This window comes from Acanthaster planci, linkage group LG01, assembly GCF_054643075.1.
Source record: "Acanthaster planci isolate LZ-2023a linkage group LG01, COTS_SCS, whole genome shotgun sequence".
NCBI lineage: Eukaryota > Metazoa > Echinodermata > Asteroidea > Valvatida > Acanthasteridae > Acanthaster > Acanthaster planci.
In genome coordinates, this window is record NC_141777.1 from 16,051,413 (window position 1) to 16,079,015 (window position 27,603).

General features: G+C 43.0%; 1 protein-coding gene across 5 annotated transcripts in view; it reads right to left on the reverse strand.

Annotated features, from left to right (window-relative positions):
• Positions 1-27,603, reverse strand: part of LOC110988543 (coiled-coil domain-containing protein 175-like) — a 152,922-nt gene that overhangs the window by 76,312 nt on the left and 49,007 nt on the right. For all 5 annotated transcript variants that reach the window (XM_087146811.1, XM_022252177.2, XM_087146815.1 and 2 more), the window contains 3 exons: positions 24,409-24,518; positions 12,003-12,084; positions 5,646-5,718 (listed from right to left, as the gene is read on the reverse strand). In XM_087146811.1, the coding sequence (XP_087002937.1) occupies positions 5,646-5,718; positions 12,003-12,084; positions 24,409-24,518 (265 nt within the window). The remainder of the gene's footprint in view (positions 1-5,645; positions 5,719-12,002; positions 12,085-24,408; positions 24,519-27,603) is intronic.

Here is a 27,603-nt window from a genome sequence, read left to right on the forward strand (position 1 = left end):
GCTGCAGTCAAACTTACTTTACCAGTTTTTTCTCTGTTCTTCTGCTATAAAGCCTGCTAATATGACCAAAAGGTCTAGAAACTCTCAAGGAATGGGAGCTATATTATGACATCATCAAATTGCTAGATTTGTTTGCTGCCCTCATTGACACTTTTTTACTCTGAGCATTTCCGCAGTAGCAGTAGTTCTTTTGAATTCCAAAAGACGAAGAGAAGCTGCCACGTGAGTCATTATATGGGTAATATTGACAAATGCCCGGCTAAATAATCTTTTTCCATAAAAGCAATGTGATTGATCTTTAAAAAACACAAATTGCCCGCCAAGTCCATACCTAAAGCCATGACTTTTAATTTGCCATCACAAATAACAGCTCCATTGGGAAACCAGTTATGTTATTTGAACAATTGCCTTCTCCTTTGATTTCTGAAGGACATCAAGACCAACTGACAGATCAAGTTTGAAGTTGATGTCTCAACTACCTCTTGAGTCATGGTAGGAATATGATTTCTGTAGTTTCAACACTTAAGGACTTGGACTCCAAAAGGAATGGACTTCTGAAAAACACAATGACTAATCCACAAACTTTGAATTTGACATGGTTGGATCCAGAACCAGATTCTTGGTTTTTTTTTTTGGGGGGGACTTATTTTGGGGCCGAAATTTTACTTGTTTTTCACATAACTTTGTATGACCTTCCGAAAGGGTAAAACTTAATTTACGGGCTTTTTACACACCTTTGAAAAAAGGGAAACCAAAGAATTAACCTTTCTATCACTATTTTTTTTAACACATCAGGGTGGGGGATGGCCCCTGGTGGCCTTCCTTGGATCCACCTTGGGCAGTTTACGTGCCTAATCAAATGATGGTGAAATAAACCATTTCTTATATTTTAACCGTTTAATGACCTCAACCTTTGACCTATCTATCACAAAATCAACAGACCTATGAAAGACAGCAAGACCAACCCAAATACCAAATCTCAAGTTGAGATATCAAATTCTTTTCAAGTTGCATTTGGAAAACTGTTTGCAGAGACACAATGAACAGAAAGATGAATGGACACAGTATACATACCAGTACACTAAATGGCAAGACAAATGCTTGCTTTCAATAAAATCAGCCAAAAAGGTATTTCAAACAGTTCTCATATAAAATGTACCCAAATAAAACTATATTCACTCTGATCAAAAGAGCCCTGCACACAAATCTGTTGAAATACCTTGTTTTGTTCAGGATATACGTTGAAAAGAATTAAGTTATTTGAGGCCCATGCAGCTTCAAATAATTTATTGTCACCAGACAGTAGGTGGGGTGTGGAAGCTGGAAGAGAATTCCACCTGGGCCTCCCTTGAGTAAGATCAACAACCCAAATAATATGGGCCAGGCTATAGGAATTTGGTGGCCAGGGGGTCCAGACTGGTAAATCACTTATGTCTTAGCAGTTCAGCCAGTCAGACAGGTTAAATTTTAAATTGGTTTGAAATCTAGAATCGTGATCCTTGTTCTTGGAAATCAAAACAGCAACGGTCCTGATGCCGGTAGGAGGGGCCTAGGGAACAGCCAAAATCTTAGAGGATGACCCCGCCTGAAGAACTGCCACTGACGACTGGAGGGGCGGAGCAAGGTCCAGCACCTCAGCCAACAGTTCACACAGTTCCTGTGTCTAGAGTTGGAGAGCTAGGTGGGAGTAGCATTTCCAACACAATTTTACCCCTTGCCATATAGGCTCCAAGCCACCACAGGTCAATGCTGTTTCTTCAGCCCCAACTGTTTCTTTACTGCCGACCCTGGCGGGTCAGTCAGTTCAATCCATATCTTTTTTCCCACTCACTGATGCTAGCAGTTCTCCCCTCGCCAGTATTTGGGATGATTTGGGTGTGAGGGTTCCCCAGCATATCCAAGGCAAGATACGGACTGGGGAATTTGTAGACTTTGGCTTGCTTTTGCTTCCCAACCAAAGCGTCTAGGCAGCCATTGACTGCATGTTTATGATAGGATCACGAGTCCTCAGCATAACAAATCCATCCCCATAACCAAATACTGTGTATAACATCAGTCAAGCAGTGGACCTCAACTTTTCTGGTGTTTGACTAATTTTATTTGATTCGGCATCCCACTAGAGTGCAGCAGATACTCAAATACACTGACATTATTCGTTCAGTAGTATTGCGGCACGCAGGATTCGGATGGCATGATTATGATATTCAGTTTCAGCTGAAACAAGCACATGCACCATTCTTGGACTTCACTGAATGCTGAATTATGCCTTAAGCTGTTGGAAACTCCAACACAGCAACCTACTTTTCATCACTTAATCAGAAGGGATGACAATTTGCGCACACTTGCCAGCTTTGGAAATTTCAGTGCAGGTCAAAATGTCATGTTCCAGCGCTATCACAATCTCAGAATCTGATTCAACTTCAACTGCAGGAAGTGCATCAGAATCTGATGTTGCTTTGCCCCAAAGTGCGCGACGTACATGTCCGCGACCCATTCAGCCAATGAATACCGTATCTCCAACCACGTCGCAGCCCAAAAATCAGCCCCCCCACAATCAAGTGCCAACACCAGTCAAAATAAATTGGACGCTTCCCTTTCTTAATTTATGTTCCAACAGACAGGATGCCAATTTCCTAGGGAACAGTATTTCATGTAGTTTTTCACCTGGTCCAAGAGTCAGTTCAAATACCCGAAATTTGGTCTGGGCATTAACATCCCACTATTTTGTAGCTCAAAAATTGAGAAATTGCAGTAAGGTTGAATTGCTGGCCCTCTTTTTCTAGTCCTCACTTTCCCACTTTACATTGCTCACCTGTTGGTTTGGTGCCCAAGCATGTACACGGCAAATTTCACTCGATTCATAACCTATCATCCCCTTTAGATAACTCTGTGCGATGACCCAGTCAATATGCCATTTTCCAACATGAGTTTCGATGACGCAGTCGCGCTGGTTTCAAAGTTGGGTACAGGGGCCTTGTTGGCCAAATATGATATTCTGTTTACTCCCTGATAACCTTTGATCTGCTTAGTTTTTCAGTTAACAGGGATATCTATTACGGTAAGTGTATCCCCATGGGATGTTCCATATCTTGTATGACCTCTTAGCACATTCCTCAAGTAGTGCGCTAAAAAAGTTGCCAGCATGCCCAACACATTGCATTATCTTGATGACTTCTTACCTGCTGGTCGTCCCAATTTGTTACAAGCCCTTATTTCATTTAGGGCAGTGTATAAGAACTTCGGTGTTACCCTAGCTCATAGCAAGACTAAAGGGCCGACGACTCATATTACACTTCTCAGCCTGGCGATTGACGCAGTCAGTCTGCAAATCCAAGTCCCTCAGACCAAGACAGCTTCTGTTCTGTTCAAGGAGCTTCAGTCATTGTTGGGAGCCTGAATTTCACATGTAAGGCCTAAAAAGTTAGGCCCAGTCGCGCTTTTCTCCATCGTTTCATCTGTTCGTTTTTCCTCAGGGGCACAGGCCGACATGTTAGCGTGGCACCACTTCTTGACACATTTTAACGGCACTGTCATATTTCTAGATGATGTTTGGCATTCAAGCAGTAACATACACTTGTATATGGATGTTTCTGCAGAAGTGGAGTTTGTGGCATTTCTCAACAGCAGCTGGGTTCAATACATATGGCCTGAGTGAATACACTCCCTTTGAATGTGCATTGCTTTTCTGAAATTGTACCCATCATGCTAACATTACATTTATAGAGTAGCAGTCTCTGGGCTAAGCAAGTCATAGTTTGGTGTGATAATGAGGCTGTCATATCTACACTCAATCCCCAAACATCCTGTTGCCCTCGAATCATAAAATTGGTTCATGTGTTGGTCTTACAGTGCCTCAGGCAAAACATCCATTTTAAAGGCTTTCCCTGGCACCGATAACAGTATTGCTGATGCTCTCTCCCAATTTCAGAAGATTCATTTTTGGCAACTGGCACCTGGAACAGACCCCATTAGACACCCTTGCCTGTAGACCTTTGGAACGACTTCAGTTTCATAAAGGTTCATGGGCAATTAATTGATTTGGTTGCACTACGTACAGATTCGGTTTATCATTGAGCTTGGCAGTTGTTCTAATGGTTTGTTGTACGCCATGAATTTACAGAATACTTCATGGTGCCCATTGTTATATACAACACATGGGCTGCTGGCAGTCAGGCATTTGCCATCGATATATTCACATTTCCCACAACCTTGTTACATCATAATTTACGAAAAGTTGGATTGTAGCGCAGTATCATATGCTACTTTTCTTTTCATTTTTTTCCTATGCCATGAGAATCATTGCCAGCAGACCACAAGTCACTTGTGTGGGTTGTGAAAGATTAATTTGTACATTGGGCTTCCCAGGTGGCCTCCTCCAGTCCGTGTAGGGCATAGATCCGGGGTCGACGAGGACTGTGTCTGGGCAACTTTTCTGAGTTTTTCCTGGGGTGCTGGACCGCCAAACAGCACTCCCCCCAGTTTATCATTTTCTATTTTGCCTATTGTTCAAATCCTTAGTCACCAGTTCAGACAAATGGGGGTGTCACATTTCAGTAAGTAGGCTGCATCTGGCTTCATACCCATTGGGTTGAAAGGAATTAGCATACCTGGCTCAGTGCCCAAATGGTCTGTTATTTGATGTCATGCCTTAATATGAACATTTTTTTTATAAGCAGCTACATGTGTACACATGCATGGAACATTATACCACAGAAAATTCTTGGTGCGCTGTACAAAGGAGGCTACAGAATCTTTTGTACAAGGATGGACATCACCTAAACACTACTGAATACTGTATTGTGTCCACTTATGATTATTCTTATTCACTTATGTTATTTCTTCTGTCTAGTTATTATTTAATGTGCGTATTTGATTCTGATAATTTTACCCCTGTGAAATTATCAGAATCTATTATCTGTTTGCCTCGGGTTGTATTTGAGCCCAAGTCACAATTGGTTTATTAGATAAAAAAAGTAAAAAGCAAATCTCTTTGCTGAGCACATTCTTTCAGAGCAGATTATCATGACCTGTGCTGACATTAAAATCTCTCAAAGGGAGTTATCCTTTGACAGATCTTTGGAAAGAGCGGCATTGAGTAGGTGGTAGGATACAGCCTCAGCTCGGTATTTCGAATCAAGTCTAGGGGCACAGTTAGAATTCAATGACAGGAAGTTGACAACAGAAAGTATTCAAGATGTTTGTTGACAGCTATAGGCACCAGTTTGTGATCTTTTAGTGCTTTGGCTAACTGCCAACTAACTGCCTTTGTTTGGCATTCCATGGGGTCTCAAGATCTTCCCCTCCAGGAAAGGGCAAATCTCACACCAACCACTCAGAGTCTTCCACAGAAATTTCATTTTCACTGGTCTTCTTCATCTCTCTTGAAGAGAACCAGAACCTCTTGGTCAAATTGTTCACACTTACTAGTTCTACTCAGAACCACCACACTTCTAAAAGAGAGCGATTCCATGTGATGTACCCAAAAACCTCAGTGTTAAATACTGGCCTTTGGATATTTTATTAAAGTAAGTCATAACTAATCTAAAAAGCAATTTAAAAGTCAGAGATTTAAAGCCTTAATTTTTATAAGACTTTCACTAATAATTTCAGCTCTTACACTTGAAGTGATTCACAAAAATGCTTACCTTCTTTGAGATGATGCCATTTTTGTTCCAATTCATCAAGTTCATCATGTGTTTGTGTCATTTCAATATCCAGCTTTATGAAAGGATAATAAACAGACTGCTAATCATGTGCTGGTTACTAGGTTGGTATGTACATTGTAAATCTCTCGATTAAAAACTTCTCACATTGATAAGTTTATGAAATATGATTTTGCAGTAAAATGGTGACCATGCTATTAAAAGGCTTATCCAGTCAGGGGTGTGGGCAGGTGTATCCAGCGCAGATTGCCCCCAGAGATATGTTGTCATTTTTGTTCACTTTTAGGAATTGAAACTGCAAGCATTGTACAAACTGTGCCATCATCTTCTACCAGGGTGAGGAGAGAGGGAATGAAGGTTCTTTTATAGACAAAAATGATATAGCAGTTTTTTATCCATTTTTTTCTCTGGACACAAGGTCTGCATATGCTACTGGTATCACCTTATCTTGCCCTTCTCGTGTGACCCAACCCAACTTAACACTAGTACCAGATGCAACTGGCCACTTGCCAATGTACCTGAACATTACAGTACCTTTTTAGACAGTGGATATTTAGCCATCACCGGCAAATTTAACCAAATGCTATTTAGCTGGCTACAGGGAGGCAGCACCCTCGTTGATGCTTACACACAAGTAAGCCTATCATGGTTATTAAATTCCCTGCAAATTCCAAGTCGGTCTGGAAAGCGTGGACATTAAGAGATCACTCCCAGCTGGATTCGATCCTAAGCTGTCATTCCTATTTTTTGGGGGGTCTCAACAAATCTCCCCTCCCCCACCTATAGTAGGTTGAGTCTACAACTGCATACCTACCAGATAACCTATACATATACATTATTTCCTAGTCCATTACTCCATTCACTAAAATTCTCCATCACCCAGCGGTGCACCCTCACTCACTTGACTCCAGCAGAAATGATGACCATGATCTTCCTCTTTTTTGAAGTGCAGAGTGCAACGAGGCTGAGTGAGAGGTGGGGGAGGGAAGGAAGTGGGGGGGGAGAGTCTAGTGCCCGCAACCTACACAGATTACCAATACATACGCAGAATAGCACTGCACGTAAGGATGGTGGGGAGGCAAGGACATACTGCAAATATTCTAGCTCCAATCAGGAGCAAGATAAGGAAGGAAAGAATCAAAGTGAGCAGGACAAATAAAAACACACCAAGGGGTGATGTAATAATCATAAATATCTACAAGACCAGATAAGAGGATGGGTGAAAGCCAGACTCACCACATGGCTTACTTGAGTGTATCTTCCTGCAAGGGTTAGAGAATGACCTGAAAAGGAGGATTTACTGTGATGCCGTCCCCAGCACGGCCAGTCCAAGAGAGTGGTCCCCCAGCAAAACGTCAATGAGATAACAAGAGGTACATGTAAATGTTGAGGTGGATTTCCAACATGCAGGTTTACAAATGTCCATAATAGGACCCCCTTGAAAGAAGCCCAGGAAGATGAAATGGCCCAGACATCATGAGCATGGATATGGCATCGATGTTGATCATTTGTCTTTGGAGGCTGGCCAATAAGGCATGGTAGTGTTAATGAATAACTGTGAGACTGGCCCCCAGACGTCCTTTGTCTGGTTGAAATACCATTTGCGCATCCAGATAGGGCACCAGAGTCTGTCAAAGGAGGTTGCCAATGACTGGATTACCGGAACAAAGATGTCTAGGGATTGGAAGGAGGGAGTCTGGTTCTTGGTGAGGAAACCAATCTTCGTAACCAGCTGTATTCCAAGTGGCTCCCATCGAAAGTGCCCATTAGTAATGGATAGGGCCTTAATCTCACAGCCCCTGCGAGTGGTAACAACGGCCAGAAGAAGATGCATAAAGAAGTCCCTCACGAGGGAAAGAGACGTATGCCTCGGTCAGATCCGCAGCATGCCCTCTGCACAAATAGTTGAAGCGTCAAATTCAGCTGTCACAGATTTTCCTTGTGGACAGTCGTCTACCTCTAGCAGCCATGGCAGGAGTGTCTTGAGAAAGGCCTGCCTGCTCAAAAGATCACTGGATAATATCCAACATGTTAGATGTAGACTAAGCGGGTCCAGGTGGAGGCAGCAGGATCTAGGCCGGAATTGCAGCTCCGGATGCTGAGGCAGTGACAGGGGAACATTGACCAGGAGTCTGACGAGGCAAGAAAACTATGGCTGTCTCGGCCAGAGTGGAGCAATGAGATGAACAAAGGCACATTCCCTTTCTATCTTCGACAGCACCATCGGAATAACTGATAGAAGAGGAAAGGCGTAGGCCAGAAAACCTTCCCAGGAGATGCACAAGGCATCGGTCACCCAAGCCTGCAGGTGTACTGACTGCAGAATGTGGGATGTTGAGCATTCAGGTGTGATGCAAAGAGTTCCACAAGAGTGCCAATCAAATGGAGTTAACTTTATTTAATGTTTTACGTCAAAGTGTTTGTACCAGTGGACTTGATATCAAAGCTTCTCTCAACACCAAGGGAAATTCAGTATATTTTTCAACTGATGTATTTTAAAGCACCTAAGAAATAACTTTTAAAAATATAAGCCACAAAAAAAGAACACAAAATTGACGGAAAATGATGAGAAAAGTTTGGCTCTCTTCATTCTCTTACCGTTTATAATCATTCTCACTATACCAGCATATCTGCCACGTCTTATACCTTTCAACCACCGAAAATTATCTTGAAGTTTGGCTGCATCAAAAATGTATAATAAGTACAATATGTTCGTTGCAAACCCTGCGAATCTTAAAAGGCGGCAACCAATGGCTTCAGGATTAGCATCCATAAGAGAAGCAGAGTAGTCATTGGCACTGACCCCCCCAGGGGTGGTGGGTAAGGCCGTGCTGGGTTCTGGCAGTGCTGGGAGTAGCAGGGCGTGGTTGTCCCTAGCCAGAGAGTAATGGCCTAAGGGCATGCTTTGGAGCCTGTTGCGGTCATCACAACGGCAAGGGGGAAGCATGGCGTGATGGTCTCAGGGGAACCTTGTGGATGGCTTGAGGACGAGACTCGATTGACTGGCGAAATAATATCTTCCGAGCGCTGTCGATTAGCTTGACCTCACTTTCCAGGAGACTAGAGAACTGCCCCTTGAAAAGGTCTTTGGCAGAGGGAAAGACCCTTAAGAGCAGAGTTAACTGACTAGTGGGGAATATTCAGGGCTTGAATCCCAGATTCCCTACGAGACATCGTAGCGTGGATAGAAACACAGACAAGCTGCTCAAAGCCTGTGATGAAGGAGTCATGAAGACAATGGAAAGCCATAATGACAAACTCGGGGTATGTATCTAAATTCTCCTTGCAGGCCTGAGATAAAATTCAGTGCAGCGAGGTCAATATTCTTTAGAGCCACCTCAATACGTTGGAGGTTCCGATCGGGATAAGTATGGCCAGATTTGCCTCTATGTGGAGAAATCTTATCCTTGGCCGCCTCAGGCATCTCCAGTACAGACAAGTATTATCAAAGTCACCCAAAGGAAACTTGAAGTAACATTGATGGCGGATGCCAGAGTTATAATGCTCCGCCTTGGCTAGATTGTCCATTGCATCTACGCAGGCACGGTCAAGCAGGATTTTAGGGAAGATGGACAAAGCAGAAGTTTTCCCTGGCAAACAACATTTGAAAGAGGGATGGCCCTGAGGTCTGGGGGCACAGGGCTAGGCAGTCCAAGAACCTGTATCATTTCATGCTGAAGCAAATGGAGGCAGGACTCAGATTGAGAGAGACCATTCACAGAAAGCAGCTCTTCCTCATCAGGTGACTGACCTGGGTCAGAGATATGCAGGCATGGGTCAAGGACCAGTGGGAGAATCAAGGAAATGGCTCTCAGGAGATGCAGGCTGAGACCACCTGGAAGAGAGCGGAAAGTCCCAGTGCAGGGCAAAAGATTCTCTGGAATGCACCAGGGCTAGAGAATAAGGCTCTGGATCTTGGCATGTAGCCACCAGAGGTGGTGGAGGGTAGTGTTGAACAAGCACTGGTAGAGACTTGGAAAGGGTACGTCGTGTTTCTTTTGTAGAGGGAGAGCCAGTGCCTCTCAAATGCTTAACTTTCTTCTTTTGGGAAGAACAGTTGGAGGAAGTGAGTGCTCAGTCAACTTGTGCTTTTTTCCCAAGGAAGCCCCCGACCCAGACGGCTGAGGAGAGGACTGACCGGGAGGAAGCGTGATCACAGGAGAGTCCTGTGGAACCTGAAGAACTGGACAAGCGAACTCACATGCTCAACAGTGCAGTACTGGAGCAAATAAAGGTACTGCACAGTTGTACCCCAGTAAAGCGACGCAGGGTCCTAATCCGAAACTTAATCCGCCACACCACATTCCCTACGAACTCAGGCGATCCCTTGCTTGCGTTGCGAGAGTAACAACCAGAAGAGGGGTGAAGTACAAAATATCTCCCGATCTGGGACCGATGAGGGAAAAGCTATACACTGCAAGAAAGGCCAAGCAACAGTTGGGAGAATAATATCCAAATCCGGTAATTCAAATCGGTAATAGGATAACCAGAAATAGATACATATATACAAGAATAACAAACACTAAGAACTTTGATGAATTTATTTCATAAGCCAGAAATATATATAAGAAAGGAGAAAATAACAGAATAACAAATACAATGTTCATTCTGTCAAAGTTTACACTGGAAACCAGAAGATATACAATATAATACACAATGCCAACTGGCAAGGGGAAGCCTAGAGACAAGATCCAACTGAGAAAGGTCTAGGCAAAGTCAAAGGACAGTCTGTCAACCTGTGCAAGACTGAACGAAAATATGAAAAAGGGACTTTAAAGCAATAAAAGGGAACAGTATTACTGACTGTTGAAGAATGAGAACCAGGGTAGAGAGAGTAAAGGAGTGACTGAGAAATGACACCGAACAAGTTTAGCGATGGAAAAATTCTTGAAAATATCGAAGCCAGACAAAAAGAAGTCTGTTAGTAACGGCACTAAGAAAAAAGACAGAGATCATGGCGGCTGCTGCTGTGGGAGTGAGGACGCACTACCAGATAATTCAGAATTTAGTGAATGGAGTAATGGGCAAGGAAAAATTGCATACGTATTGGTAATCTGCAGCTTGCATTTATTCCAATGTCAAAAAAGGTTACAATAGACGCCAATACAAGTGACAAGGGACTGGACTAAATCTCACGGTGACCAGTGATCCCAAAGGCAATTATATGATTGGTTTATTCAGTGTCAGAGCTTCAGTTATTGTTCACACACAATTAATTACGTAGAAAATAATCCTCAATGGTAGGTAGTCCTACATGTATGTAGTCAACTGCACCACTAACATGATGAATTAAGAAGCTTGTTATCCTCAACCTACACCAGGGTAACCTTCACGGTAACCAGTTACACCTCAAAGTAACCAGGGTAACCCTCAATGACCAGGTAACCCTTGATGACCAGGTAAGCCTCAATGACCAGGTAACCCTTGATGACCAAGTAACCTTCAAGTCAACAGGTAACCCTCAAGTCAAAACAATATACCATAGGCTTATAACCGATGAGTCTTCTTCATTATATATAACGAGTTTGCCCTTACCCATCGTATATTAATAAGCACTGTATGCTCAGTGCTTGTCCGAGAGCTTGCGACTTATACAATAGTAATCTCTACTGCTTCACTGCGCAACACAGTTCCCAAAGAGCAAAAGGGATCAACGCAGCTTAAGTAACTCTCAAATACTTCAAGCTGCAATTGTCAAATAACACGGGCCATTTGATTAAGAAGGTGATTATAACAGTCCTCACTGAACTCTAACAGAAACCTGCACCTCACAAACCTCAACAAGGAAAGCAAGCTCTCAGACCAGGACTGCAACCAACCGTTGCTATGCCAACTAGCATGGAACGACAACACGTGATCCCTTCAGTCTAGCTTTGTTAATTCCCCACTTAACTGGTTCACCCAGGTTCCCTAGCCCTATAATTCAACACTCCTTAAATAAACTGGACTGTCTAACCATTCCCCAATCTTCGATGAGATTTTAAACAATCAGCAGCTCTGCAATTGAGAGTACCACACTAGCCTATCGTAAGAGGTGCACTTGAGGTCGATGAAAGCCCCAACCACCAGCGGTCGTACATCCGTTTAAGAACACTCAGTGGTCGACTCAACTCCGCAGAGCTCTTGTCAGTATGCTGCCACCTTGTGTAGTCCTGGCAACCCATGAAGCCAGCACCCAGAACTTAGATAATGCGCGCTTCTGATTGGTTGCTGCCAGCATGTGTAATGCATGATTTACACACGCATGAATTATTACTATTAAAGATATGGTACCCTGTTTCACCACACTATTACACATGCAGTATAATTTATGGTTTACAAGTAATTTCGAACACATACCTCCATCAGACCTTGTTCCAACTGTGATTTTTTTACAAGGTGTTGCTTTTCCATGTGTAGCAATTGATTTCCAAGCTCAAACCTGCAGAAAATGAAATGATTCTTGACTCACAAGGAGAAGTATGTAATAAAAGATTCTCACACAAGATAGCTGATTTGGGGAATCATATCCCATATTGTTGACGAAAGAAATTGAAATGCAGATGGTCACATGGTCCTCTTACTCCAAAGTTACTCATCCGGCTTAAGTGAGGAGACACAAAATTTATCAGCATTATACCTGCAGTACTTCAGAATCAGAACTCCGTTACAGAAGAACTACGGGAGAAAGAAACCTTGTTTTTCTCCAAATGAACCTTTTTACAATAGCTGACAAGATGGTCTTCTGAAATTTATGGCACAAATTTCCTACATGTATTAATACAAAAAAGCAAAAACATGGATATGGACCTTTTTGCCGTGTCAAAAGTGCTCATTACAAATTAATAAAATGCAAGCAACCGTGAAAAGTTCTTTTGTGAAGTAAACATAGCAAGCAGTGTGTGCATTACTACGTACATGTACAGAGTAATGGCATAAAATGAAAATGGGACTTTTTTCTTTCTTTGTTTTCTACATTTATGTCTTGAAAATATAACATACCAGCATAGAGACTGTTACGGATTACAAGTACATGTACCTTGAGACCATTCTAAATGAGAAATTGAACTGAAACATAAATACTCAGCATATATGTTGTACAGCAAATCAAACACTTCAGGCTGACCAGGATATCTTGTGCTTGTTCTATGAAAGTGTCATTCAATCAGTAATAACATTTTCTACCATTTTGTGGTTTAATTGCTTGAACAACAAAAATTTGAAGAACCTCAAGCAGCTCGCCAGAATGGCAAGCAGAATCACTGGTATTAAGGTAAGAAAATTGAATGATATTTATGAAAAAGCTCTGTTGGCTGAACTTAACCTGATTTATGGAGACAGGAAGCATGTTTTAAATTCTCAGATGAGTTACAACAAATCGGGCATGACTGTACCATCATTCACACATTACCGTATAACACAAAGTTTCATTCTTACCACGTGTAATTCGTTTGTTTAACAAAACATTTATGAGATACGGACTACCATATGCATCCCAGCAGGCAAAAGACGTAATTTCAACATTGAAGTTTGGTTGAAATCTGGTTGGCATGTTGTTTCAATGTTGATAACCATAATCCAACGTTATCTCAATATCACTTTTGGGATGTAGTTCAGACGTTGATATCGGTTACGCTATTAGCAACATCAATTCGATATTTACCCAGCGTTGATGATCCAATGTTGTATCGACACAGATATCATGTTTATTGGCATATTTGCAAATTGCAAAATAGGCATTCCTTTGTTGGGGGGGGCTTTTACACAAGTTTGCAAAAAAGGCATTCTTTTTGTTCTTTTTCTTTTCTTCTAATTTCTTCCTCTTCTGACCAAAAGCCCATTTGTTTTGTACACATTTCTTCCACCATCGACTTTGGTCCTTGTGATGACATCCTGGGAAAGACATAAGAAAGACACAGTGTCCGGACGCTCAGCATGTGCTTTGTTCCTGCTACATGTTCATGGCTGACATTGACAATACGATATACAGAAGGTACAGGTCAGAGGTCATTCATAGTCTTATTACATCCCCCCTTTGAGAATATACAGTGGTGGTAATAAAAGTGGAAAATGCATATAAAAAGTACAGGTAATTGTATGTTCAGAAGTAAGTGAATTATGAGTTAATTCATTGACACGATTATTTTTGGTTCTAATCCAAATCTTAAACAAAATCATGTGCATGCAACAAGACAGCGTAACTTTTATGCAGATATGAACGCCTCAGGAACAATTAAACTTGGTAACATAACAAAGCTGTTTCTAAAAACGCTTGGTTATCTAAATATCTGAGGTAAACCAAAATAAAACAGGAATATAAAAGCAAACTAGCATGTTTCATGCAGCGTGACTTGCCGGTTCAGCCAATAAGACTCTATACTACATGGGGTTTGATAGAACAACATGTCCAATAAAACTTTATGAACAATAACATTTTGATGCGATTCATTCCATCGCAAATCACTATCCTTGCGGAGCAATGCGCGGAGAATGTCAGTGTGGTCAGCTAGCCAGGGAACAAATGGTGCAAGGTACTGCACTAAACTGAGGAATTGTTGGAGCTCATTGACAGTGCCAGGGGCTGGCAATGCATGTATGTCCTGGACCTTGTTTGGGTCCGGGTACACGCCAGTTGTTAAAAGACTGGATTCCTCATCCAGCACAATGCTCCAGTACCCATGTCGTGCGTCAAATTTGCTGAATATTTTCGCACCATTGAACTGGTGGGTTATCTCCTCGAGAGTTGGAGTCTTGTGGTAAGTGCGTTTGGATGCCTTGTTCAGTGCCTGTGGGTCAAGGCACACTCGGAGACTGCCATTGTCTTTCCTGCTGAATGCCAGCGACGAGACCCAGTCAGTGGGTTCCGTCACTTTAGCAATGACATCTAGACTTTCCATTCTGTCCAGTTCAGCTTTTAGCTCCTCCTTAATTTGGATGGGGTACTTGCGCGGAGGTTGCACGACTGGACACGCATTGTCCTTGAGTTCGATATGGTACTCACTGGGAAACCGTCCAATCCCAGTGAAGCGATCAGGGTACAGTTTGCAAAGGTCGTCCTTAGTGCATATGGGTGTATTCTGTCCATGTTCCAATTGTAGGGAGGCATCACCATCTGCCAGCTTTCCGCTGTGCAGCGGTGCCTCGCGAACTGCACAATGGAGCGTAATGAGATGAAGTGCTCGCGACGTTGGAAGTCTAAGGATTGCTGGACCGTCGGTATCAGCCACAAAGACTGTTGCATCCACCCAGTCCGCGTACCGTAACAGCAATGAAGCTTGATGCAACCGTATTGGTAGATGCGCGTACCATTGTAAGCGACAAGGAGCGTATCATGTGGGGTAATAGAGCCAGGTTTAGGGAACCCATCAGCGTCGAGTATCTGCGGATACATACGTCGAAATATGTGAAGGGGTAGGATATTCCCTTACGCACCTGTGTCCACCTTCACTTTGAGGGTATGCGATCCTAGACGATGCGAAAAGTTCATCTCGGGTGTCAGATGCACAGTCACCACCTTTCGTACCATGCTGGATGCGAAAAGTATCAAACTAAATGCTCTCAAACTGGTCCTGTGCAGCTAAAACTTTGTATTCAACAGCGTCAACCTCCTTTGACTGGCGTGACTGAGAGCGCGATGGTCGACGGCTGCGTCTGGGGAGTACGAACCTCTTGTACGTGAACGCAACTTGTGTTTCGGGCGCGGTTTTGAGCCTGAACTGAGACACATGAGCTGCCAATGTCCTTGTTTGCCACAGCCATTGCACTGCGCACCATATGCAGGGCACCTGGGTGCTGTCCACCACAGTTCTTGCAATGTCCACGCACTTTGACGGCATCCACATTGGCTTTTCCAATATGGCTCAACTGGGCCATGTGTCTGACACTGGCTCCATGCGTACGGCAAATGTCCAAGGCATCTTTCAATTGCAATGTATCATCTTTCTGCAACAGCTTCTTTTGTGCTTGAGGATATTTCACACCAGAGATTAACACCTCAATGATTCTCTCACTGAGTGCTGCGTCATTTGCGAACTGACATTTCATGGCTTTAGATTTGCAGCGTGTATAGAACTCATCAACGCTCTCAGTGTCAAGTTGCAAAAATCGGTGGAATTCCAAGCGATGGATGCGAACATTTTCCTTGGGCTCTATCTGCTTGGAAAATCTGTCCCAAATGTTCTGAGGGTTTCTGAGATCATCCTCTGTCAGGCCCCATGTGTTGAACATGCGCAGGCCCTCCTTGCCTGACAATAATATAATGTAGTTGTGCTGATCAGCATCTGCAATCTTATGTACATGTACATTCAACCACATAGAGGCCGTTTGTTTGAAATCCTTATAGGCCTGCGGTCTATCTGCACTGTCCCAGTCCATTGTCGGATGCAGTATTGCATGACTAAAATTAGACTCCACCATGTTATTTGTGTATATAGGCGGCTGGTGCTTACCTCAGCATGACACACGTTGCACTCGTATGTGTAGTGATGCACAGTTTACGCGTGTAATGTACAGTGTAGTTAGTGTATGCACCGGCGATGCAGCGTTAGGGCCTTGAGCGGTAGTGACACACGAAACACGTGACAGAGCGTGAATTTGGCCACGCAGAATATAGTCTGGCACAGTCCGTTCGGGCTATAAATTTGCCGTCTTTATGTTGTATATCGATCACTTATACCGCTGCCACCATGTGATGACATCCTGGGACAGACATAGAAAGACACAGTGTCCGGACGCTCAGCATGTGCTTTGTTCCTGCTCCATGTTCATGGCTGACATTGACAATACGGTATACAGAAGGTACAGGTCAGAGGTCATTCGTAGTCTCATTACAGTCCTTTTGCAACTTGGGATCTTAATCAAACTTGCATCAGTGAAGGACCCTTGTGCAGAGATGGTCCTAGAACAATGACATCATGATGACGTCATCAAGTGATTAATTGATTTTTCAATATTTATTTAAGCACATTGACTTTTGTACATGTTTTTGAAGCATCTGCAATCTCAAAGTCACACCAAGCAAAACCTTAAAGCAAAGATAATACTGAAATATTGATGTCATGATGAATTTTGAATTTTAAATATTATGTAATGTTGTAAATATCAATCATGGCCTCCCGCAAAATTCTGCTTGCAGCAAGTGGCAGAGTATAATTTGTTCTTCAATTCATCTTGCGTGAGTCAAATCACATGACCCTCCTTCTGGTCATAACCGGAAGCAGGTTTATTGTTTAAAAGTGGTAATGGGTATCAACTTGTTTTCAACGGTGTTAGTCTCTTGGAGTGTTGTATTCTTTAAACCATCTACTGATGAATTAATTTTGGATTTTTGCCCTGCCCGACGTGTATATTTTAACACTGTATGCTCAGTGCATGCCCCCGAGGGCTTGTGAAAAACAAAGCACAAGCGTACTCGGGTGGGACTCGAACCCACAACCTCCTACTTACTAGTGCAGACGTCATCCACTGATGACCTTACATTATTGTCAAGTGCCCTCTAGCAGCCGGTCAAAAATTCTGAAAAATTAATTTTGAATGGATGTCTGTGGTGAAGTTTGTTCAAATCACCTGAAAGCACGGTCAATTCAAAATAGTGCACGTCCAAGAGTTTGCAACGCATCGACCAATCCCAATGCATGAAATCTGTTGACCCTTTCAAAACACGCACTGGATCTACAGATCTCGTGCATTGTGATTAGTCAATGCGTTGCAAACTCTTGGAGGTGCACTATTGTGAATCGTCTGTATATTGATGTGGATGATGATCTTTACCAAGTAAACAAGTGTGAAAGTTGGGGGCTGATGAAATCATCAGACTGGAAGTTATAAAAAAAGTCCTTTATTCTTCAAAATTCAGTAAAAAAAACCAACCGTGACAGGTATAAGCGTGAAATGCCCATTAGATGATAGCTAAAACAGCAGAATCCATTGCACCAAGTGTATTTCTGGCTTACCTATTTACACACGAGGAGCTTACGACAAAAACACACTTTACTGTATTTACGTACTCAAAAATCCCATTTGTACGATATGTTGTGTATTGGCTTCTATGTGGGTGAACACGCTTCGTCTGCCTATAGATAACAAAAGACCTCACACATTGCATACTCGGGACGGTGAAACAAGCACGTGGAACTGAAGTCAGGTCACTGCATGCAATACCAAATGACTAAAATGTTATTTCAATACAGCGCTGAAGTAAGACCACTTAAATTTGTATGGAACGCCAAAACAACAAAATGTTCCATTAAATCTATATTCTTTGCTTTTTCTCCATGAACACAATGTTCACTTGTATTGTACATATCTGATTTGGTTGAAACCTTGTGGGGAGCTGGGAAGGGATTTGTTATAGACAATCATTGACCTTATGTACATAGTAACGTGACATTAAAGGTGTACTCTTCAACACATTATAACTCCTGAAGTACATGTTCGATTGGGTTCAAACCTTGCAGATATCTTGAAAAGGGAGTTCTTCCGACGAATATTGACTGATGTGATGATGGCGTTGATGTCATCATTTGACAAGTCACATGACATTAACCACTTGCTGCCGGGTGCTTTTTTTTAACCATTATATGCGCTGCCGGGCTCTTTTTTCATATTTTCGTTTTTCAAAAATCTTCAAAAATTCATATCTTTTTTTTCTGAACGCCTAAACCCCATAAAATGGGTGTCCCGTGGCGAGTCTAGCCCTCACAAGCAACCTCCATTGACCCTTCGGTTTTGCGGCCACGCCGCCCGCTCTGTGTAGAGCCCCCATTGTGTGCGTTACATAAGGGCTCGTTTGTTCCGGGCCTTGGCCCAGTGCGTTGCTATGCTGCCGTGTTGCTATGCAGAGCGATTGACGGTCAAGACCTCAGCGTGTATTATGCGGTGAGTGAATGGGAAGCTGTGCACGTGCACTGGGCTTGAGTGAATGGGAAGCTGTGCACGTGCACTGGGCTTTGTCAACTGTTCAGTGAGTGCGGGCAATGACGGACAAATGAATTCATGCTGTAAAAAAGGGGTCTAAAAGTGTGTCTTTTTCGTGGCGCTGCTGCGTGTAACTTTCGCTATTTTTTGAAGCTATTGGGGTTATTTTCTGTTATATATTTTCCCATCTACCAAACTTATATCCCCCCCCAAACCACTCTCATATTTTATCTCCCAACTTGTTCATTTTCCCTCCCATAGTGTAAGATATTTCCCTTCCCAAACTTTATTTCCCAAACCATTTCAAGTAAAATTTAGAAACCAATAAAATAAAGTACACATAGAAATACACACAGACAAATATTTGGAGAGAACTTCTTTTTCTCTTATTTTCTTGTCATTTCTCTTGTGTTTTCTTTTCTCATTGAAGTAGTCGAACTCATAAAAGTAGTAAAATAAATTTCAACTCTTTCTCATCGAATAAAAATCAAACACCGGTGCAAGGAATAAAAAGTACTTTCCAGAAACTTTGTCTTTTTTGTCATTTTTTTCACATGCTGAAAACATGACCACCTAGTAAAACCATTACAAGGAAATGTGCCACTTTTTCAAGAGATGAAAATACTACATCCTCAAAGCAGTACGTTCCAGAAACTTTGTCTTTTTTGTCATTTTTTTCACATGCTGAAAACATGACCACCTAGTAAAACCATTACAAGGAAATGTGCCACTTTTTCAAGAGATGAAAATACTACATCCTCAAAGCAGTACGTTCCAGAAACTTTGTCTTTTTTGTCATTTTTTTCACATGCTGAAAACATGACCACCTAGTAAAACCATTACAAGGAAATGTGCCACTTTTTCAAGAGATGAAAATACTACATCCTCAAAGCAGTACGTTCCAGAAACTTTGTCTTTTTCGTCATTTTTTTCAAAGGCTGAAAACATGACCACCTAGTAAAACCATTACAAGGAAATGTGCCACTTTTTCAAGAGATGAAAATACTACATCCTCAAAGCAGTACGTTCCAGAAACTGTCTTTTTTGTCATTTTTTTCAAAGGTTGAAACTATGACCACCTAGTAAAACCATTACAAGGAAATGTGCCACTTTTTCAAGAGATGAAAATACTACATCCTCAAAGCAGTACGTTCCAGAAACTTTGTCTCTTTTGTCATTTTTTTCAAAGGTTGAAAACATGACCACCTAGTAAAACCATTACAAGGAAATGTGCCACTTTTTCAAGAGATGAAAATACTACATCCTCAAAGCAGTACGTTCCAGAAACTTTGTCTTTTTTGTCATTTTTTTCAAAGGTTGAAACTATGACCACCTAGTAAAACCATTACAAGGAAATGTGCCACTTTTTCAAGAGATGAAAATACTACATCCTCAAAGCAGTACGTTCCAGAAACTTTGTCTTTTTTGTCATTTTTTTCAAAGGTTGAAAACATGACCACCTAGTAAAACCACCAGAAATGACATATTGTTTTCTACTAGATAAGTGGGGCATCAAGTCAAAACACATGAAAAACGCAAAATATAATGTCAATGAAAATGTCCATGAAAATAAATGTTCAAAGTGTCAATTAGTGGACAGTGTGGTACTCCTTGAAGCAGGGGGCGACGCAGAGGGGCTGGTGGCACGTGTCGCACTCGAAGTGCGTCTTCTTTCGCAGACCACGGGAAGCGCAGAGGACACACCGCCGGTAGCGGAAGTCGCCATAGCTGGTCCTCTCGAAGTCCACGGGGAAGTGTCGGCCGACAAAGCGGGAGTTGCTGACTGGTGGAGTATCGTGCTGAGGGCGGTACTCGGGCAAGGGCTCGTCGAACAGCAGCTCACGGACAAGACCCAAGCGGTAGTCGAGGAAGGAGAGGCGGTGACCAACGGCCAGGTACACGGCGTAGGTGTTCACCAGCGTCAAGTCGAGCAGGTAGAAGAAGAGCTTCTTGTACCACTTGAGGGACTTACGAGTTGCTCGATGATTTGCCGCTAGTTGGTCGCTCTTGTCAACGCCCCCCATCAGGGCGTTGTACTCGATGACACAGGTCGGTTTCTGCTTTTCCTGCCCTGTCCTGTCTTGCTTGCCGGTGCCACGGATGTCTGCCGTATGCATGGTGGAGAGCATACGGATGTTGCGCTTGTCTCGCCACACCATGGCCAGGAGAGAACCGCTGACACCCAGGTCGGCCGACCGGGACGCTGTTTCGCCCCGCTTCAGCTTGACGAACTGCAGGTCTTTCGGCATCCCTTTTCTGTTCCCCATGACGGTGCCGACGACGTTGAACTTCTGGTTGTGAAGTCGTCGAAACAAATCGGGACTGCTGAAGGCCCGGTCGAGGGCAAGGTTGTAGCCCTTACCACTTAGGTCGTTCACCAGGTCCATCACCACTTGTGTAGTTGCTGGGAGGTCTCCTCTACTTTGGCCGGTGTAGATTTTGAAGTTGTAGCAGTACGAAGCGGCACTCCCGGTGCTCTGGCACAACTTGTACATCTTGATGCCGAAGCGGGCCCTCTTTCTGGGGTTGTAGGTAGCGAAGCGGAGACGCCCGTAAAACTTCAGCAGGGAGTCGTCGACGGAAATGTCCCGTTGAGGAACATAGACAGTGGCAAACTTCTGAGCAAGATGGTCGACGACTGGGCGCACTTTGAAGAGGCGGTCGGTGCAGTCATCTGGCATGGCGGTGTTATCGTTGAAGTGCAGGGACTGCAGGATGGCAAGGAAGCGATCTCGGGGCATGACGGACGGGAATAGGCTCATCTTCAGTAGTGGGTCGGTGGACCAGAAGCTATGAAGGGTGGGGTGCTTCGCAATGCCCGTCATTATGCAAAGGCCCAGAAAGGCCTTCAGTTCTCTAATGTTCAGATCAGTCCATGATCGCATGTGCGCCGATGTCGTAGCGGGCCTCTGCACGGCATACCGGTTGCTCTCTTGCACTATCTTGTTGTAGAGAACATCGTCAAAAAACAGTTCAAAGGCTTCACTGCAGGTCGAGCTGCGATGCAGGCGGGGGTCGACGGCACCACCATTACCGGTGAAGCCGTACTTCAGCGGTGTACTGTCTTCATCTGTCCACTGGAACGGTGCGGCACTGCTGCTGGTCGACGCGGCGGTCTGTGTACGGGACTGTCTCTTGCGCTTGGCATATACCGCCAAGGGTACATCACTGTCAATTTCTGTACTTGACTGTACTTGAACAGGTGACGGCGGTGATGAAAAAGACGAAGAAACTTCGTCTGAACTCAGATAAAACTCGCTTTCGCTGGAAGAACTGGACTCTCCGGATATAACTTCAGCCATGTTGTCTGTACTCTAAATAACACGATACCCAATATGAACACACGCGAACACTGCAAGGCGTTTTTATTCTCAAGCAGCGAGGGCCGTGCCCTGTCAGTCAACGTGGCAAGGGCCAGCAGCGCCCGGGCCGGGTCATTCATGGGGCGCAGGTGCATAATGAGCCCGCACAGCCCGCGCTTTGTCTTCGGTGCAGTGCAGCGATAATCCCCTGCGAGCGCCCGGCCGCGCGAACAAATGCGCTCTGCTAAACAATACACGGATTACCTTCGCTAATTGCAGCGCTCTGCGCTGAAAGAATACAGGGATTGATTGGCAGGGCCCAGCAGCTCTCAGGAGCTCGTACTTTTATTCAAGGCTTTGATAAGTTCGGTCACCCCGGCTATAAAAGAAGTTCGGTCACCCCGGCTATAAAAGAAGTTCGGTCACCCCGGCTATAAAAAAGTCACAATTCACCGGCCAATGATGGCCTAAACTTTTTAACTGACAGCCCCAAACTTTTTTAGGAAACGCCCAGCAACTTTTTTTTTTTTATAGTAAAGTTCCGATCTCGGAGTCCCCGGCCCCAAATATAAGGCCTATGGCTCCGTTACCGGAGCCCCCGGCACGAAGTGGTTAAAGGCACACTCGTCATAGCAGTATATCTCGTGAAGTACAAGATCTCATTGTCTTCAAATCTTACAGATATCATGAAAAGGGAGTGCTTCAGACTAACATTGACCTGATATGATAATGTCATCAAGTGGCAAATCAAGTGACATTAAAGGTACATTCTTTAAAGACCTATGTCTCGTGAACTACATGCCTGATTGGGTTGAAATTTGGTAGATGGCAAGAATGGGAAGCGTTATAGACAAGGTGACATGATGTAAAGGGTGAAAAATTTTGTTATATCTCCTTATGTCTGAAAGGGTTCCAATATTTTGTCCTAATGAGGTCATCAAAATTCTTACTAGAAACTTTGGGAATTATTTGTAGCTTTGGGATAGATGTTTGAGTAAGAAGTGAGAAATCCAAATGTGGTAGTATCTCAAATGAAGGAAAGCCATTTTCTTATGAAAAAAGAAAAATGCAGATAGGCCTTTCCTCTGTCCTAAAGACAGTTAAACCTCTAGTTGGCTTTTTCACAATTTTGAAAAAAAAGGCATTCTTTTTGTTTAGTTTTTGGGTTTTTTACAAGTTGCGAAAAAGGCATTCTTTTTGTTCTTTTTTTTGCTGTTTTGGCAAAACAGCTTTGGTTTTCCTTAAAGTTTTTTTTTCCAAACATTTTCTTGCACCAGTTGACTTTGACAGTTTACTATTAATATCTGATCGACTTCAAACTTAGCAGACCTTTAGACAATCATGCAAGGATTGTCCTAGAAGAAATTTGTCATGATGACGTCATCACATCATTTATTTTTGAATTTTGAATATTTAATTATTATTAATTAATATTTTAATTAATGCGGACACTTTATCCAGGTGTTACTAACTAGTTTCAGAGACAAAATAACCACAAAATTTGAGACCACGCACAACTTTACTACGAAGTACATTCTTTATAAACTCATCAAAACATTTTGTGGTATGGAGCTCTACTGCTGAAACAGGCAAAGCTATGTGCATGCATCCTGCAGCGCGCCTAAGAATGACATCAACAGCTTAACATAAACAAAAGATTTGAACCGCATGTTTCAGAATTTGGCCCAACTCCCTGTGGAAAGAAAATGCATCTTTAACCACTTCATGCCGGGGCATTTTTCAATATTGATGATGCTGGGCCGGCATGACTATCATTTTTTCGAAATCCTTCAAAAATTCATCATTTCATTTAACGGTCGTTTATAGCCACACGAAGTAATCTTTAGGCACTACTCTAAGTTGCCAGGTGACCTTCATTGACGCCCGAGTTTTTCAACCAGGCCTGCAGCCTTGTAAAAAGAGCCCAAATTGTGCGGTGTTATATAACTTTCTTTTGTTCACGAACCTGGCTCAGTGTACTGCTGACCTCTTTTAAATAGGGGCCAGTTTAGCATGCAGCGGTGCTGTGTGGCTCATCGCAGTGGTGGTGGAGAGCTTTTGTCCCCGGTGGTAATCCGCTTGCTCTCAATGCCCCAAACCCTGGTATACGGTTTCAAAACAAGGCTGGATTATCACCACTTTTGAGAGCGAAAAATGTCGGTAATGCCCAGCAGCCTGGTCTTTTGTGCGGAGTACGGTCTTTTGTTACAGGGCCCTGTTTCCTTTGTCCGAGTTCGGAGACCCCGGCCAAGCCTATAAACCATACGTCTCCGATTCTGGAGTCCCGGCAGGAAGTGGTTAATATTTTTCTTGTCCTCATTTGTAGTTGATAAATCTTTTGCATTTTGGCTTTGTGGAGTCTAGTTTATCTCCTGAACCCTACATGTCAAATATCAAACCCTTTCAAGTACCACTTTAACAATTTTATATTTTCTTTTTAGCTGTATTGCACAAAAGTCTGAGATTACGAACATATATATTTATTACTCTACGTTGGAAATATTAACAAAATGTAAAGCTAACACTTAAAATGTGCATTAAAAACTCACCCTCTTTCTTTAAGATCAGCATTTTCTTTCTGCTCTCTGTCAAGCTGATCCTGGAAAGAATACTGCTGATTTTCATAGCGTGCTTTGTTGGCCTCGTGTCTACGAATAATCTAAGTATTGAAATGTCAAAATAAAAAAAAATTAAATACAAACCAAACTTAGTCAAACATCTCCATCAGAAATGAAGCCAAATCAAAAGTCAAATGTTGACAATAAAGATAGCTCGATATTTGCGACCTGACAATCACTGTTCAAAATTTGCATACATTTGTACAGTGAATGTATGGAGTGTAGTTGGTGCTATGTATTTATTCATTCCTAACTTTAACTGCATGGCCCATTCTGTGGAATCCACTGGTCTCCCATAGGCCCCAGCATATACAAACAGTACAAGAAAATAAACATGCATACATGTTCAGTGTTATCTGTACCTGGGACATGCATACACTCTGAGCATCTAAAGAAAGAAGTACGGTACAATAACAATGGGTGCTCATTGTTAGTGCACTGTGTTTCTTTTGTTGGATGTTCGTAGTGCATAGCTGTCAGAGTTATGCCAAATTCCTGGTATCAATGGAGCATGCTCTATACCAAGAGGAAGAGCTAGGCAGACCTTGTGCCTCCCTTGTGGTTATGTATGCAATCACTGTAGTATTGTCAAAATTGATGAGAACTTGGTGGCTTGGATGAGCCCACTGAAATGGTGGGGAGCATTAAGACTACCTGTATCTCTACAGCAATGATATACATGTATGTAAGTTTCTGTGATAGTGCGAATCAGGTGTGGCCACCCCGACCAAGATGAAATGCATCCATGGACATTACCTATGTTTGTCCTGGTCTGGAAAAAAATCTGTTCGCAGGGTATGTGGTGTGGATTCATCCACTACTAGAGGTGTGGTTGGAGGAAAGAATCAACCGGACCCATGCGTTACATGGAGTAAAGGTTCAGATGATACTGTGTGAGGAGGTGGAGCTGGAGTGGATACATATGGAGTTGGCAGTGTGGCCTGCCATGAGTCCCAGTCCCAGTGCCAATGCTGGGGCCACATCTCCATAGCAACAGTTGGATGCACCGTTGGAAGTTAAGCAACCAAGCTTAGGTCGGAAAAGCTGTACTGGTTTTGAGGATGAATAGAGCTCCCCAAAGTGTGAGTGTCTGTGTGGGGATTAGATACGATTTCTCCAAGTCGACAAGGAACCACAGTCATGCAATCATGGTTAACATTTTGCAGAGAGCTTCCCTGGCTTCCACCTTCCCATAGTCAAGAATTCATTCAATAATGTTTATTAAGACAAATTCTTAACGGCCAAGAGCCGAATTGCGAAAGTCTACAAAAAAGAAAAATTACATTTAAAAACTTAATAAAAATACAATATAACAATTATAATAATTGAGATTATTCATTTTCCCATGACTTCCAGTACAGGTCTACAAAATGATAAAGAAAAATGAAGGAAATGAGAAATATAGAGGATGGTGGAAAGAGAAAAAGATGTGTAGAGGAGATAGGTACATGTAAAGCAGAGAAAGACAAAAAAGGTGAGAGAAAAAAAGGCTACATGGAACACATCTTGTGGAGTTTACAACAAACAGAATGACATACAGACACAGAATAATGTATAGAAGATAAAGCATATTATACATGTATTTACATGTGCAATTACAATAATTAATTATGCATATATAAGACCTGCAATTTATCAAACACGTAAAATAATTATCTATATCCACAAATTATTTCTATTGCACGGGTAGCTTATACAGTCCAATGGGTATAATCATAAAAATGATACATAATCAGTTTCTCATAATGGTGTGCACCAAAATAAATGTTCCAAAAGGATCAGTGAAGTATTATAAATCCATTCATTAATCTGCCACTTCATTACATTGGTTTTAACTACAATATATGTGAAGACTGTAACCTGCAGCCGATTTCCTGAAATGTGCCATAACTTTGAACCATGCGTAAGCCTTGCATTACAAATTTGTGCCATAGCTTCGCACTATACTTACATTCTATTTCATGGAAAACCACGTTTTGATAATATCAAATTTCTTGGGTAAGGATGATGACAGCTTTTACAGTGGCTGTTACTTTCCAATAGTGTGTTGGGGGATGTTGTCATCCACAGGGTGCGTGAGATGCATCTAGCGGAGTAGTGTTGCTGCAGCTAGTATTACAGTCCCCACTGACTACCTTCTGCTACTGCCACTGGCTAGCTCAGGCAAACATGGAGATATGTGCTTAAGTCTCCCCTGCCAGTACATAGCCTCTCCACCACCTCTCCTCGTGGCAACAATCCGTAACTGGGCATCTTGAAACCCCAGGCTGAATCAGTAAGGGCTCTCAGAGTTGCAGGGGACCCCACAGACATCGTGTGCAGGCCATGGCATGTGAAACCATGGCAGCAAGTGGTGAATTCCTGCCCGGACGCCTCTGACATTATGGAGTAAGCGACTGGATGGACTTCTGACCAGGCATCTCTAATACTGGAACAGCGGCTGGCTGGAACCCACATGTATCTGGCGAAGGCTGACACTGCAGGGCAGTCTAACAGGTTGGAAAGAGCTCTACATCCTTGACCAGAAATCTTCCTGAGAGAAAGACACCCTAAACAGTAAAGCTGCACCTGTCGGGGCCGTCTAACACATGGTAGTTTCTGCACCTAAACGACTACGAGTGTTGGCAGGCGAGAGGGTGGAGAAGGGACTGCACACCCCTTTTCACCATAAAATCTCACGTGCCGGACAGGCATACAGGTTGCCAAAAACAAGCTAGGTGTCACTTGTACCAAACTGTGTTCAAGTCCTGCAGCAATGGAGAAGTGGCGATCGGAATAGCCAGAGGATGCTGCTAGGAGTTCTTAGCCATGATACTGTACGCAGGTGGCTGTGGGATGATGATCGTCCATAGTATACAGGGGTAGATGCAGTGCCATATTCACCCACAAAGACAGAGCAGCCCTTTTCAGAGACAGCATTTATCTCCCGACAAGAGGGAGAGATAAAAGGATTCCTAAGGAAAGCCTACCTCATCATGCACCTGGCAGGAAACTGCACCTGCCTGGGCATCCGGCCAAGCGGTTGAAACAACAGAAAGAATTTAAGGAAGCGCCTAATCTTTTTGCACTGTGCTCCTTGCCAGGACACTCATACAGTACGAGGTTGCCATAGCAGCCCTGAAAGAC